Source organism: Scyliorhinus torazame, chromosome 13 (genome assembly GCF_047496885.1).
Source record: "Scyliorhinus torazame isolate Kashiwa2021f chromosome 13, sScyTor2.1, whole genome shotgun sequence".
NCBI classification, from domain to species: Eukaryota; Metazoa; Chordata; class Chondrichthyes; order Carcharhiniformes; family Scyliorhinidae; genus Scyliorhinus; species Scyliorhinus torazame.
Window position 1 is genome coordinate 32525038 of NC_092719.1, and position 16242 is coordinate 32541279.

Sequence of the window (16242 nt, forward strand, 5' to 3'; positions counted from 1 at the left end):
TGGCGCATACACATTTACTAATACCACCTGCACCCCCGACAGTTTCCCACTGACTATAATGTACCGACCTCCCCCATCCGAGACTATTCTACCTGCCTCAAATACCACCCGCTTATTGATCAGGATCGCGACCCCTCTAGTCTTTGAATCCAGTCCCGAGTGAAAGACCTGACTGACTCAGCCTTTCCTCAATCTAATGTGCTCCGTTACTCTAATGTGCGTCTCCTGCAACATTACCACGTCCGCCTTCAGTCCCCTAAGATGCGCGAACACACGTGCCCTCTTGACCGGCCTGTTTAACCCTCGAACATTCCAGGTGATCAGCCTAGTTAGGTGGTTCATTGCCCGCCCCCTCTCCTTCGCCGATCAACCATCCCCTTTTTTGGGCCCGCCTCCAACCCATGCTCCGCGCCCTTCATCGGTCCGCTCCCAGGCAGCCTCCTCCCCCAACCTTCTCTCTGTCCCTTAGCCCAAGTCACTCCCTCGTCAGCAGAACATTTACCCACCCCCCAGTAACAACACTCTGTAACCCAACCCCTTTAATAAACCAAATATATGCACACACCCCACTACGCTTCCGTGAGCTAACCCGCGCAGCTAGCTTGGTGGCCCCATCCCTGGCGCCGGATAGTCTCCAACCCCCCCGCTCATACAAACATATTCCAACATCAAACGATCTCCACACGATTGCCTGACAAAAAAACACCAAGATCTAAACAAGCACACCTCCATCCCCCAACAGTGCAAATGAAAACCTTAACTCACTCAGCTCTACCGCTGGTCCCAAATCAATGCAAAAGGCATTACAAACGGCTTCCACTAAACGAAAAACGAGAAACGTTTTTTAAAAGAACAGGAAAAAAAAACCTAACATGAACGTTGCAGCAAAGTTCAAAAGTTCTCAGTCCACCACCATTCCTTTCCTTTTCGCAAAGTCCAGCGCGTCCTCAGGCGACTCAAAATAAAAGTGCTGTTCCTCGTGCGTGACCCAGAGACGGGCCGGATACATCAGTCCGAACTTCACCTTTTTCTTAAAAAGGATCAACCTAACCTGGTTGAAGCCTGCCCTTCTGCTGGCCACATCCACACTCAGGTCTTGGTAAACCCGCAGGATACTGTTGTCCCACTTACAGCTCTGTGTCTGCTTGGCCAACTGTAGAATGCGCTCCTTATCTGAGTATCTGTAGAATCTCACCACCATTGCCCTCGGGGGGGGTCTCCCATTTGCTGCTTCCTCATGAGTGCTCTGTGAGCCCTGTCCACCTCCAAGGGCCGGGAGAATGCCCCATCCCTCAGCAGCTTCTCAAATATGTCTGCGATGTATGCCCCAGCGTCCGCTCCTACGGACCCGTCCGGGAGCCCAACGATTCTCAAGTTCTGCCGACGGGACCTATTCTCTAGGTCCTCCACCTTCTCTAGGAGCTTCTTCTGCTGGTCTCTCAGCATCCCCACCTCCAGCTGCACCGCAGTTTGATGTTCCTCCTGCTCAGCCAGCGCCTTCACCACCTTCTGGATTGCCCGATTTTGGGCGTCCAATCTAAGCTCCAGCCGCTCAATCGACTCTTTTATCGGGTCCAAGCAGTCCCGTTTCATTTAGCAAAGCCTTCCTGAATAACTTGCATCAGCTGCTCCGTTGACCACGTAGTCAACAAACCAGAGGTCCGGTCCTCCGCCATGCTGTCTCCTGCTGCAGCTTCAGCCCAAGCCTACTCAGTCTTTCTGTTTCTGCCTTTACAAGCACTTCTAGTCCTTTCTCCATGCACCAATGTGGGAATTCAGTACACAATTGCCTCTGTCATCAGTTTTACAATTCAAGTCCGGTAGGAAATCGGGGGAAAAGGTACAAAAGTCCGACCCGAGCAGGAGCCACCAAATGTGCGACTTACTCCTTCATAACCGCCACCGGAAGTCCAAGAATTGCTTTTTAATAAGAGGGGGTGATGGTGGCAGATTTAAAGTGAGGAACAATACCTGAAGTGACTGAACTGTTAACAATATCAGGTAACATGGACCTAAGTTGAGGGGGGGGGGGATGCAGAAGCAGTTAGGTAGCCAGCAGTTTAGTGGGAATAGGATTAAGGGAGAGGGAGTCTCAGGGAGGGTATAAGAAAACAGTAAACTAGGGAAAGATTTAAGTTCAGGGCTAGGGCAATTTTAGAGGAAGATTGGCCCGGTGGGCTAATGAAAGGGATGCAGCAGCAAGAGGCACCGAATTGGACGGTCTTGATCTTAGTGACAAAGATATCCAAGAGCTCCTTGCACTTATTTAGAAGATGGATGAGACAGAGGAAAGAGGTTTAAGAAGTTGGTTTGCAGTACAGAAAAAAAAGCCAGGGTTATCTTTACATTCTAAGATACCTGGGATAGTGAGCAGTTTAAGCAGGGAAGGGCAGGGCACAACAACGCTTATGCTCAGGCCAGATCTGGTGATGCACGACTATACCTGAAATATCATTTGAAGTTTGCATCCCTTTAATTTAAGGAATTAGAGATGAGGTGCATACCAGGGGAATAGCCACAGTGAGAGAGAAAAACAAGTTTCTATTCAAGACTAGGGCAAAGGTGGAGGCAGTTACCTCCAGAAGAATACAATTTCATGGAAAAAGTACTGGTAACTCGGTCATATGATACACCCATTATGGAATGGAGTTTGGAGTGGAGATTTGCAGGGCTCTGGTTGATAAAACTTTGGAAGCGCTAATAGAATCAGGTTTCATTGCAAGACGCATAGAATATAATAGCTATGAGGTAAGGATTACTTTATAAATAGTTTTAATAAGACCTCAATTAATGTACCATGTACAGTATTGTGTTCCATGTCATTGGAACAATCTTGAGGATTTAGAGAGCATGCAACACAGATTCACTAGGATGGTGCCTAACATTAGAAAATGTAAGTGAAAAGATGGACTTGAAAGACGGAGTCATTTTGTTATACCACAGGTTGTAGATTCACAGAATGGTTATTGCATCATTCAACCCTGTGTATGTGCCAGCTTTCCGCACCTCGTCCTACTCCCCTGCCTTTTTCCCAGTAGCCCTTATTATTATCATAGATTATCATAGAATTTACAGTGCCGAAGGAGGTGAAATCTGCACCGGCTCTTGGAAAGAGCACCCTACCCAAGGTCAACACCTCCACCCTATCCCCATCACCCAGTAACCCCACCCAACACTAAGGGCAATTTTGGACACTAAGGGCAATTTATCATGGCCAATCCACCTAACCTGCACATCGTTGGACTGTGGGAGGAAACCGGAGCACCCGGAGGAAACCCACGCACACACGGGGAGGATGTGCAGACTCCGCACAGACAGTGACCCAAGCCGGAATCGAACAATTGTGCTATCCACAATGCTACCATGCTGCCCTATATACAATATGCAATATGATAGTAAAAGTATAAACCAAGAAAGGATGAGACAGATAGAAGCAGACTATTTATTCGTTGAGGGGCCATAGATGCATGGTTAGGTACAAGAGATTTCGAAAAGTGAGTAAGAGAAACTTATTTACATAAAGTTATGAGGCTATGGAATTCATTCCAAGCTTTAGTGGTCAATTTAGAAGCTGTAAATATCCAAGATTAGCTCTGATAGGTGGATGAACAAAAAGGGATTGAAGGGATAGAGGAACAGAGTAGACAAATATGATTAGGCCTATTTGCTAACATGCAGAATAAACACCCAACACAAAACATTCACACCAAATAAAAGTTATAAAATGGAGACAGGTTCTGCATTTTTATATATTTTGGCAGTTGTAGCTTGGTCAATTCATTATTCAGGTAGAGTACCTCAAATCTGGCAACCTCAGGACCAAGCCTGTATCAGATTGCAGGACTTGCTGGTTTTCGGGAAAAAGATCTGAACACCTTCATTCAATCGGAATGCCTTGATTCAGGGAATAGGGAACACAGGAAAGCCAGGTGATAAAAATGTCCTGTAGTTGTAACTGAAAACAATTTGTTTTTTATTCATGCAAGATTGTACTGTACTTTTTAATAACTCCACTTGAACTGACCTGGTCCAGCTGCAAGCAGGCAACCAGTGCCCATTGAACTTAAAGGCTTTTGGGAATCAAGTGCAATGGTTGAATTTAAACCTGTGGTCTTCTATGAGTGGCCTCAATGGCATCAAAACGCAATACAGGTACCCTGTACTGTAACAAGAATAAGTATATGTCCTGATCTCGAGCACAACAAATAGCTAAATATTCTACCTCATTAGATTCTGCAAGTCTTTTCTTCCTGGGCGAGCTCAACTGCCTCTGCTACACCTGCACTAGATCGGGCAAGGTCAAAGTTCGCTGAAGTATGGGAAACATCAGACGACTGAAGCCAATTCGTACTTAGCAACTCCCTGAACTTTTCAGAGCTAGGTTGGTAGAGTGCAGGAAATAATTTCAGATTTAAGGAGACCACCAGTTCTCAGGTAGCCAGATTTGAGGTACCATTACACTGATCCAAAACCAGATGGGAAGTGCGTGCATAACTATTACTCTATATGAAATTCAAAAGTTTGAATATTTTTTGACGATTATTTCTTGAAATACAGAAATGGCTATGCTTTACTGATTTGGAAATATTTATGGAAAATATATAAATCATTTAACTTCTTTTCAAATCCCAAATCATAGGCTAAATTTAATTTTTTTAATGACAAAATTATTCAAAGTATAAGGTGCAACAGCTAAAACTTCCAAGCAAGCTAGAAATCATAATTGTTTTAAAGAACAATTAAGACTAAGTTTTCATTTGTTGGTAGCTTACATCCTCGTAGATGAACAAGTCCAGTTTCTCAGCAAGCATTTGCCAAAAAGATTTGAAAAGCGAGTGACAGAGTTCCTGTTCCAATTGCAACAATAGGTCTCGAAGAGTCAGTAACATTGGACAAGCTGAGCTAGACAGACTCATCACTGCTTGGTCTGACTGAGACGGCAAAAACAACCACCTGTAAAATAAATAACCTGTATTAGTGATCCTGTAGTACTATTGCATCTACACATTATCCAAAGAATTTTCAATTCTAATTTATGGAATGTGCCAAGATTGAATCATGGAGCTAATGATTAGGAATTGTTACTATAAGCAAAATTACAGCAATGTTATGCATTGCCAACTGAGCAAACAACAGTGTGATTTTATTTTTTTTAAACCATGCAATATTGGCAGTATGGCCTGACCACCTCTGGGATAAAAGCAAGTTATTTCAGCCACAACAGAAGTAGTTATGACCCATCTTGTAGAAAAATCTGAACACTTTACCCAACAAAATGGTAAACAACCAGACAAAATACTTGTTTCATTTCTATATAAGGATTTTTCAAAAATGATATCTACTGGCAAACTACTTTTATTTAATGTTTTTTGTGCCTACCAATGAGTAAAACGTCCTGCTCTGTTCAACCAGATAAAATGTAATAAGGTGTAACCTTGCAGTAAACTGCTTTTTGGCCAATGTTAAATATTATGATTCAACATAGGCTCATTATAATCAACAACTAATTTGCTTTAATCGAACCCTTGGTGGATCTTGCTCGTCATTTAATGCTGCACAGGAAAGCAATTATTCAGTGATCCTTCAAAGTTGGATTCAAATTATTTATAATGTCCCCAGTCAGGTCAAACGTACCATAACCGTTTTGTATTCTTTGGAGGCGGTGTTAAATTTTAAACACTGCCATGTCATTTAAGAAATTTATCAGAGCGAATCCCTAAGCAGTTCAATGAAACCACATTCAGTTACACTCTTTTTAACATAAACATTGCATACACTTATTTGCATTTGGAAATTCTTGGTACCGGTCTCCTTTTGCTGCAAATAAAATTTGTTGTTTGTAGAGTTTCAGGTAAAAAAACTTCAGTAAGTGAACCAAATTGCTTAAATTCATGAAATTGATCAATTCATGTCACAACTGGCCATTCGAAACTTGAAACTTTACTGAATTTAATGGCCTGAACATTGCAGTCAGCAGCAACGGAATGATGCTTGCCTTACATCTCACTGCTAGCTACCTACAGACATTTTGTGGGTTTGGCCACAGAGATTTCCTCCAAACAGGTATCTTCCCCAGGATGCAGTCATACAAAGGGGATCTGTGACATCTGTGTGCAAGGAAAGCAACAGAGGCTCTTCAGCCGATTGGATTGAAGAATCCTCTCTGAGACACACAGGGCAGGATTCTCTGATCCTGAGGCTAAGTGTTGACGGCGTCGGAAACGCCGTCGCGTTTATCGACACCGGCAACACGGCCCCAGGATCAGCAATTCTGGCCCCTACAGGGGGCCAGCACAGCGCTTGAACGGTTCACACCGCTCCAGCTGCTAATCCGGCCGTGGAATGGGTGCCGGGGGATGCGCGCATACGCAGTTGATCCGGCGCAAACCCGTGCATGCGCAGTCCCACCGGCGGATCTCCGCGCATGCGCGCCGTCTCCCTTGTCCGCGCCGGCCCTGCGCAACATGGCGCAGAAGCGCGGAAGAAAGGAGGCCGGGAGACAGATCGCGTTCCAGGCCACATCGGAGGCAACCTCCCGGGGTCGCCCCTCCCCCCCTCCCACAGGCCACCACCCGACCCTTCAACGCTGAGTTCCCGCCGGCTGAGAGCAGGTGTGGACGGCACCGGCGGGAATCTGCGTTTCCACGACGGCCGCTCGGCCCATCCTGGCCCGAGAATCGTCGGGCTGGCTGCGTAGAGCAGCCCACGACCGGTGCCGTGCCATTGGCACCAGCGGAGAATCGCGTGCTGCGTCCCGGGGCGGCTTGGCGCGATTCGCGCCGGTCGCAGGGATCCTCCAGCCCGGCCCCGGGCTGAGAGAATCCCGCCCACAGAATCCAAATCAGAAAGTATAAAGCAAGGAATATAAATTAAATGTAAATGATGCACACAAAGCAAAATCTGGCAATGTGCAGTAAGACAGGATTAATTAATGACCCTCATGGTAAATGATCCTCTAGGCAGGAACGGTCATAACATGGTAGTATTTCACTTTCAGTTTGATGGATGAGAATGTAGATCTAAAACTAGTGCCTGAAACTTAAATAAAGACAATCACAAGACTATGAGGACAGAGTTAGTTAAAGAGGACTTGGAAAAACTATTACAATGTAAGATGGTAGAGAGGCAGTGGCAGACATTTGAGGAGGTAATGCATAACTCTCAATAGAGAAGGATGCACCATCCGTGGCTAACTGAGGAAGAATGCTATAAAATTGAAAGAAGAGGTTTACAATCTCGCCAAGATTAGTGGTAGGCCAGAAGATTGGAAAGTTTATAGAAACCAGGAAAGGATGACTAAAATAAAGGAAAATTTAGAGTGCGAGCGAGAATTAGCAAAAAATGAAAAAGCAAACAGTAAAAGTTTCTACAAGTATATAAAAAGCAAACGAGAGTAGCTAAAGTAAGTATTAGTCCTTTAGAGGACAAAACTGGGGTATTAATATTGGGAATCAAGGAAATGGCAGAGACTTTGATCAAGTATTTAGTCTCCCTTCACAGTAGAAAACATTTTTAAAATCCCCAAAATAATAGAAAATCAGGAAGCAAATGGGAACGAGGAATTAAAATAATCACGATAACTAGAGAAAAGGCACTGGGAAAACTAATGGGACTGAAGGGTGACAAGTCCACTTGATCTGATGGCCTGAATCCTAGGATCTTAAATAAAATGGCAGCAAAGATAGTGGATGCATTGATGCATCTTTCTAAATTCCCTAGAATCTGGAAAGCTCTGTTCAAGAATGGTGGGAGACAGAAAACAGGAAAGTACAGGCCAGTTAGCCTAACATCTCTCATCCGGCAAATACTAGAATTCATTCCTAAGGAAGTTGTAGCAGGAGATTTAGAAAATCATCATATAATGAAGCACAATCAGACAGAGTCAACATGGTTTTGTGAAAGGGAAATCATGTTTGGCAAATTTATTAGAATTCTTTGAGGATGTAACATGCAGGGTGGATAAAGGTAACCTGTAGATGTAGTGTATTTCGGTTTCCTAAAGGCAACTGATTAGTGTTACATAAAAAGGTTACTATGCAAAATAAGAGCTTGTGGATTTGATAATTTAGCATGGATAAAAGATTGACTGTCAGGAGACTGAGAATTGGGACAAATGGGTAATTTTCAACTTGATAAACTGCAGCCAGTGGAGTGCCTGAGTCTCTGCTAATTACCATCTATATTAATAAGACAGTTGAAGGAACTGACTTTACTGAAGCCAAATTTGATGATAAGAGATGTAGGGAATGCAAGTTGTGTGGAGGATAGAGTCTGCAACGGGATATTGATAGTTTAAGTGGATGGGTAAAGATTAGGCAGATGGACATAGAACATACATTGCAGAAGGAGGCCATTCGGCCCATCGAGTCTGCACCGACGCACTTACTTCCACCCCATCCCCTAACCCAATAACCCCTCCTAATGTTTTTGGACACCAAGGGCAATTTAGCATGGCCAGTCCTCCATTACGATGCCAAATATTGGACTTTACCAATGGTTCAATAGATGAGTGCACATCAGTGTGCAATCCTGAGGCATACAAGCTTGGAAATACACCAAATGTAATTTCTGGTCTGGATTAAGTTAGTTGACTTCTGCAGAGACTCCCAGACACAATCTAGAGACGTCAGATAGAACATGCACACATGGATGGCAGGTAAAGCTAAAATCAGATTTGGCTGTGACAAAATCTAGATTCACTAGAGACTGCCCAGCTTTGGTAATATTCCAGAAAGCTGGCAGTCTTCCAATATGATGCTGTCATATCAATGAGGCCCGGCGCATTGGGGGGGGGGGGGTGGGGGGGGGGGGGGGGCGGAAGAGAGAGAGAGAGGGAAAGAGAGAGAGAAGCGGGGAAGAGAGAGAGAGAGAACTGGTGTACAATTTAACCTGTAAACTACATGGAACCTCTGCCTACATAATTACATGATGTGGAGATGCCAGCGTTGGACTGGGTCACGTGAGCACAGTAAGGAGCAGTGCTCCGAAAGCTAGTGATTCGAAACAAACCTGTTGGTCTTTAACCTGGTGGTGTCAGACTTCTTACTGTATGTAATTGCAGAGGTTTTGGAAAAAAAAATCAATCCTTCTGGGGTTTTTTGTAACTAAATAATATTGGTTTCCTTTAATTGGCAACAAATTGGAAAGATGTTTTTTAAATTTCAAGGCATTAGAAAAACCTTAACTATTTCTCCCAATCTAGGTAGAGAAACCATTTTTTGAAAAAAAAAACATTCTCTTTCCCCCCTATTGATGCCACAGAGTTTAATAGTAATCAATTAACTAACATTCAATGCAAGTCTTGAAATCTTGCTGTACTAATTGATATGATATTTATTTCCCGTTATGCATAAAAATTCAATATAGCAGCTGCTCAAATTACAAAATATTCACCTTTCCTTCTTGTAAGGTTTTGCTTTGTCCTTCACTTCTCTAAAGACATGCTCTACTTGTCGTGTCAACATGTCGTATCGCAGGCGTTCTAGCAAATCAATCATATTATCAAAGACAGAGCTTTCAAGAGAGGCCAGCTGGCCAAGCTGTACCTCAGTCATGGTTTTCCTTGCTCCACAAACCTCAAGTGCTGCTTGCTGAAGCTGCAAGAAGAACTACACAAAAGGGAATTACATTTCTAAGCTTGGAAAAATCGCTCTTTGACCCAATTTCATAAGCATGAACCTTATCCCTCTTAATTACTAAAATGTCAGCTGTAGTCCCAATATTTAATACTCACTGCCCCTCCGTCGCTGAGCTGCATTTAATTATTTTCCATAAAGTTAAACAATTCACAATATTAATGATATTATTAACATGGCTTCACAACAGCCTTTGGTTATTGATTTGAAAATGCTGAGTGCTATTCAACAGTCTCTAAATTGCACCATAAACTTATTTCAATTGTTTTCACTGATTAACAAAACATAACATTTGAAATATTGTACTGTACCAGTAACATTTGGTGCACAATCGAGCCTGATAGTATTGGAATTTTAGCATTTTAAAGGGGCTATTCTATCAAATTAGTGTTTAACAAAAGTCTTGTCCACCCATTCTGATAGTTAAAGATCTCTGGTCAATTCTTGTTAGCAATCACTACCAACAACATCATGCTGTTTGTAAAACAACAGTCATGTTTACTGCTCAAAGCAATTAACTGTTTGTGAAGCATTTTGAAAGGTTCAATACGATGCAACGGGGGCATTATATAATCAGAAGCCTTTCACTTAATGCCATAAAACTAAGTCAACCTACTCTCGTCCACATTACTCTATTGGCAGAGATACTTAAACATACATAGTTATTTTAAAACAGATGTATTCCTTCTTGCCATCAAAAACAAGAATTCCAAGGGCGGCACAGTGGCGTAATGGTTAGCAGCCTCACGGCGCCAAGGACCGGGGTTTGATCCCAGCCCCGGGTCACTGTCTGTGTGGAGTTTGCACATTCTCCCCATGTCTGCGCGGGTCTCACCCCCACAACCCAAAGATGTGGAGGGTCGGTGAATTGGCCACGCTAAATTGCCCCTTAATTTGAAAAAAAAGAATTGGAAACTTTTTTTAAATATAAATTTAGAGTACCCAATTCATTTTTTCTAATTAAGGGGCAATTTAGCGTGGCCAATCCACCTAACGTGCACATCTTTTTGGGTTGTTGGGGTGAGACCCGCGCAGACATGGGGAGAATGTGCAAACTCCACACAGACAGTGACCCGGGGCTGGGATCAAACCCCGGTCCTTGGCGCGGTGAGGCTGCAATACTAACCACTGCGCCACTGTGCTGCCCAATTGGGAACTTTAAATTTTTAAAAAACATTTAAAACAAGAATTCCATAACCACTACAGTAAAGGTATGAATGTTCTTACCACATTGTCTGCCCAATCTGCTAACACTGCTGCTATGTAGTTGACAGCATTCAGAATGGCACAGTAACGGCATCCTAGAGGAGAACGAGTCTCCTCCTTCATTACTTGAGTGAGACGAATCCTGAAATCATCAATCAGCTCTTTCTGTAGTTCCAAAAACTGCAGTTTTCGGGCTGCTGTAGGAAGGCCCTTGTACCGGTCTGTTAAGATAAACATGAAAATCTAATTTGTGCAGTAGTTCAGAAATTGAGGTAGAAAAACAAATATTATGTAGACAAAAAGATTTCTGCAATGTGGCTCTTTGGCTCTTAACAAACTTACAAAATTTCCCTTTTTTATAAAAGTCAACTTCAAACCGAAGAACATGCATTAAAAGAAAAAAGAACCACCAGAGAAATGCAAAACATTCAAACCAATAATGATTTCTGATGGCAATATTAGCTTTAGTGACTGGGTCAAATACGGAAGGCACTTCATCCCATAAATACCATCTTCCTTAAACATAATCTTTCTGATATCCTAAGTGACTGACAATTTCTTTCCCTCAAAAATATACTTTATTCATAAACTATCTGATGGAACATTACAAACATTTCAAACTGGCCATCACACAAAGTGCAATGATATTCAAGCTGTTTTTACATAGATCATGTTGCACTTTGAGGTACTTCAAAACAATTGTGATGAAGGGCGGCACGGTGGAGAGGTGGTTAGCACGGCTGCCTCACGACGCAGAGGACCTGGGTTCAATCCCAGTCCTGGGTCACTGACTGTGTGGAGTTTGCACATTCTCCCCGTATCTGTGTGGGTCTTACCCCCACAACACAAAATGTGCAGGGCAGGGAGATTGGTCACTCTAAATTGCCCCTGAATTGGAAAAAGTAATTGGGTACTCTAAATTTATTCAAAAAAAAACAAAAATTGTGATGCATGTAATAGCCACCGTATACATTCAATGTGAGTCACACAGTCTGAAGGGTTCATACAATTTCCAGCCCCTCAGGCTGCATGGCTTGAAAAATCTCACACAGCGATCTTTTTCCATTGCGCCTCAGTGGCGGCTACCCCAAGCTTTAGTGCTTCCCTCAGCATGTAGTCCTGGGCTTTGGAATGTGCCAGTCTGCAACACTCAGTTGGGGATGTGACTGTGACAATGGTAAACTATCCCTACTCTTTGTCTGTACCTTTGATATGACTGACGACACCATCCTCTCCAATGCTTCTCCACCATAATCCAGGGGAATGGGACTGCACTTGACTAGTTCATTTCTTATCTATCTAATCATAGCCTTGAATAACCTGAAAAAGCTTTTCTACAATGCTTCTGCAGCGGCATCTCCTAGACTCCAAGGATCAATCATTGACCTCCTCCCATTTTTAATGTAAATGTTGTACCTTAGTGATACCATCTGTTAGTTTTCAAATGAGCTTCACCTCTCCACCATTTCTCTGGACAACTCCATTGTTGCCAAATTATCAGACTGCTTGACTATCCATAAATTTTCTCCAATTAAATATTGGGAAGACTGAAGCCAATGTTCAAAATCCTTGGTGTCAAATGTTACCCCAAGATGAGCTCCCAAACCTGTATGCGTGCCATCACTCAGCATGCCACTTCCAACTTCAAAACATTCTCCAACTCAGTTCCTGCCTCAGTTGGTTTGCTTTTGAAACACCGATGCACAAGCCTTTGTAGTATCAAGATTTGACTATTCTAATGCACTATTGGCCATCCTCACACATTTTACCCTCCATAAACTGGAGGTTACCCAGAAATCTGCTGTCCATGTCCTTACCTGCAGCAAGCCCCCATTCCATCACGCCATTATTCAAGGACCTATGTTGGTTTCCATTTAAGCAACAGCACAATTTTAAAATTTTCATTCTTGTTTTCAACTCCCTTCATGGTCTCGACCTGCCCCATCTCTAATTTCCAACACTTGGCCAATCCTGAAAGAATTCAGGTCTCTTAAACATCCCCGATTCTAACTGCTCCACCGATAGTAGCCTTGCCTTCGATCGTCTAGACTCTAATCTCTAGAATTCACTCTCTAAACCTCCCCTTTCTACTTAAAAACACTTAGAGGTACCTCCTTAAGCAAGCTTTTGGCCATATGCGACTCATTTGCTTTATCACACTTCTCAGATGAACCTTTTGTTTGGGCTGTTTTATTATGTGAAAGGTGCTATATAACTAGAGATTGCGGCATTGTTTTAATATTTTTAAGAACATTTAATTTGTAACAGTTTCTAACTAAAGTGATGCAACAAAATGCTTGACTTCATTCTGATCAATCTATCTACTGTAGACACATCTGTCCACATTGGTAGGATTGACCATTACTCTGTATTTATGACGACAAAGTCTCACTTTCACAGTGAGGACAGCCTCCATTGTGTAGTGCAGCACCGCTGATATGCTAAACGGGAGTGAAAAGGAGTCACAAACCAGGAAAACTAGGTTCTGTGGGCCAAAAGCAGCAAAATTGTGTACCACTGAAATCTCATGGTCCAATGCATCTCTCACACCTTCATCACCATCAAGCCAGTAGATCACGAGTTCAAAGAAGAGTAGAGGAGTTATCCCTGTGTCCTAGCCAATATCCATCCCTCAATCAACATCACAAAAACGGATTAACTGGTCATTATCGCATTGCTGTTAGTGGGAATTTGTTGTACACATATTGGCTGTTGCTTTTTCTACATTACAACAGTGATTGAACTTCATTGGCTGCAAAATGCCTTGAAATATCCAGTGGTCATAAAAAGTGCTATATAAATGCAATTCTTTCTTTTTCTTTTTTTAAATTCATTGGAAAGCATAGCATGTTATGCCAGAGCAGCAGCACTTAGAATGAAACAAAAACCTAATGAAGCTACAAAATGGCTACCTGTTTTTTTTAAAGACTGTTGGCAAAGTTATAGATCTCAAGATCAACAGATCATAATAAAGTTCTTCCATTCTGCCAGAGTCATTGGTGGCAGATAAAAGGTAAACAAACGACTGGGAAGCAAGCTCCATGAATATCCCAATCCTTAGCCATGGTGCAGCACAGTGCAAGCGCAAGTGCAAGACATGAGATCTGCAAGCTTGAAGTTTGGAAGCTACCTCAACCAAGTGGAGAATCCATAGAGTCCCTACAGTGCAGAAAGAGGGTATTCAGCCCATCGAGTCTACACTGATCCTCTAAAAGAGCACTCTCCTGAGGCCCACTCCCCCATCCTAACCCCGCAGCCCCATGCATTGATCATGGCCCATCTACCTAATCTGCAAAACGTTGGACACTGGGGGCAATTTAGCATGGTCAATCCACCTATCCTGTACATCTTTGGACTGTGGAAGGAAACCAGAGCACCCGGGGGAAACCTACACAGACACGGGAAGAACGTGCAGACTCCACACAGACATCTACCTATGGCCGGAATCAAACCAGGTCCCTGGCGCTGTGAGGCAGCAGTACTAACCACTGTGCCACCCAATCAGCCTAATCAACATCATCCAGACATTGCATGCATCCATGTTCAGCTATTTACACCATGCAACATTGAAAAGTAATTGAGTACAATATAGGCCCTGACAACATCGTAACTGTAGCACTTTAACCATGGAAAACAAAACTAACTAATAAATTCTCGTGCAATTATGACAACGGGAGCTATCCACTAACATGGAAAGATGTCAGATATATCCGATCCAGCCCAACAGACCCTTATAAATAGTCTCATTTCTGATACTTAGTTCAGTTTTGGCAGAACCACTGAGGTGCAGAATCATAGCCTTGACCCGCCATGGACACGGGAGCTAAATGCAGAGGGGAGAAAGGAGTAACTGCCCACATCAAGACACGAAGCAAATAACTAAAATCAGAGAGAGTCAGTCATCCTTTAGTGCCTGGATTTATATGTGACACAAAGGAAAACGGTCATGATTGCTGGAGACCAATCTCTGGAACCCTAGGACTGCCTCAGAGCAGCCTTCATAACCCAACTATAACCAGCTGCATCATCAACGACCGTCCCTGTCACGAGGTCAGGAATGTGGCTGCTCACAGAAAATTCTACAATGCTCATCTGTATTCACAATTCCTTCCAGCAACCACCTAGGCCTGAAGCATGACCTGGGTAATATCCAGGCTCAGCTGATAAACGGCAGAGAAAATTCAAGCTACCCAAAATGATCTCAGCACAAAGAGATTTATTTAGCTTCCTGTGACCTTCAACAGTACCATGATTGCCAAGCCCCCACCCCAACATTCATTTCTCATAAGTTGAACTGGTCTAGTCATATCAACACCGTGGCAAGGTCTGCAACATGATAGAATGCCAACCACTCACCTGGATAGATGCTGCCAGAACTTGCACAAAACTTAACATCTAGAATAGAGCAGTGTGCTTGAGTGGCATCCCGCCACCAAATTCAATGTACAACCCTGTCACCACTTTGCAGTCCTACAATCTCTGCCACAAAGAAGAAAAAGAGCAGCAATGTAACTGCTAAACTATCTTCTCCAAGTCACACACAATCCGGACTCTAACATTTATCGCTGGTTCCTTCATTTCCACACTGTCAAAATCCTTGAATTCCCAACCTAACACCATTGTATGCTCATTAAGATCAGCTTGAGATGATCAAGAAGTCCCACCACCAACTTTTCAGGGCAGCTAGGGATGGGCAATAAGTGTGACTGCCCGAATTGCCCTCAAGCTAGAGAACAATTTTTAAAAAAATTATGAATGGGGCGGTATGTGGCGCAGTGGATAGCACTGGGACTGCGGCGCTGAGGACCCGGGTTCAAATCCTGGCGCTGGGTCACTGTCCATGTGGAGTTTGCACATTCTCCCCATGTCTGCATAGGTTTCACCCCCACAACCCAAAGATGTGCAGATTAGGTGGATTGGCCACGCTAAATTGCCCTTAATTGGGAAAAAAAACTTACAGAACTTACTGCAGCATATGAAAAAAACCCGCTAACTTATTAGTAAGGAGACTTCCGGTGCCGGCCATGGAGCAAGTGGTCGCACATTTGGCAGCTCCCTCTCAAGGCAGCTTTTTCGGACCTTTTCCCCGCTTGGTTGGATGCTTCGGTGAAAAAGGTGCAGGGGTAACCGAAGAAAGTTAAACTCCACTGGTGGGGCTGGTGGACGGACCCATGGACCAGAAGTGGGGCGAAAAGAAGGGAGCAGTTGGAGCAAGAGAATCTTCATGCGCCACAGGGCAAGGTGGCGGAGAGTAAAGGCCAGGCTTGCCTGTCCAGTGGTCAACGGAGCAGCTGGTGGACTTCTTAGATGAGCTGTGGAGGGAAGCCCAGGAAGACTTAGTCAAGGCAGTGGAACCATTAAAGTGGGAATTGACCACGTGCAACAGAGGCTGGACTCCCAG

At 43.5% G+C, this 16242-nt stretch overlaps 1 protein-coding gene across 4 annotated transcripts in view; it reads right to left on the reverse strand.

Annotated features, from left to right (window-relative positions):
- Nucleotides 1–16242, reverse strand: part of rint1 (RAD50 interactor 1) — an 82381-nt gene that overhangs the window by 12079 nt on the left and 54060 nt on the right. For all 4 annotated transcript variants that reach the window (XM_072471282.1, XM_072471281.1, XM_072471284.1 and 1 more), the window contains 3 exons: nt 10863–11062; nt 9394–9608; nt 4773–4953 (listed from right to left, as the gene is read on the reverse strand). In XM_072471282.1, coding sequence (XP_072327383.1) covers nt 4773–4953; nt 9394–9608; nt 10863–11062 — 596 coding nt within the window. The remainder of the gene's footprint in view (nt 1–4772; nt 4954–9393; nt 9609–10862; nt 11063–16242) is intronic.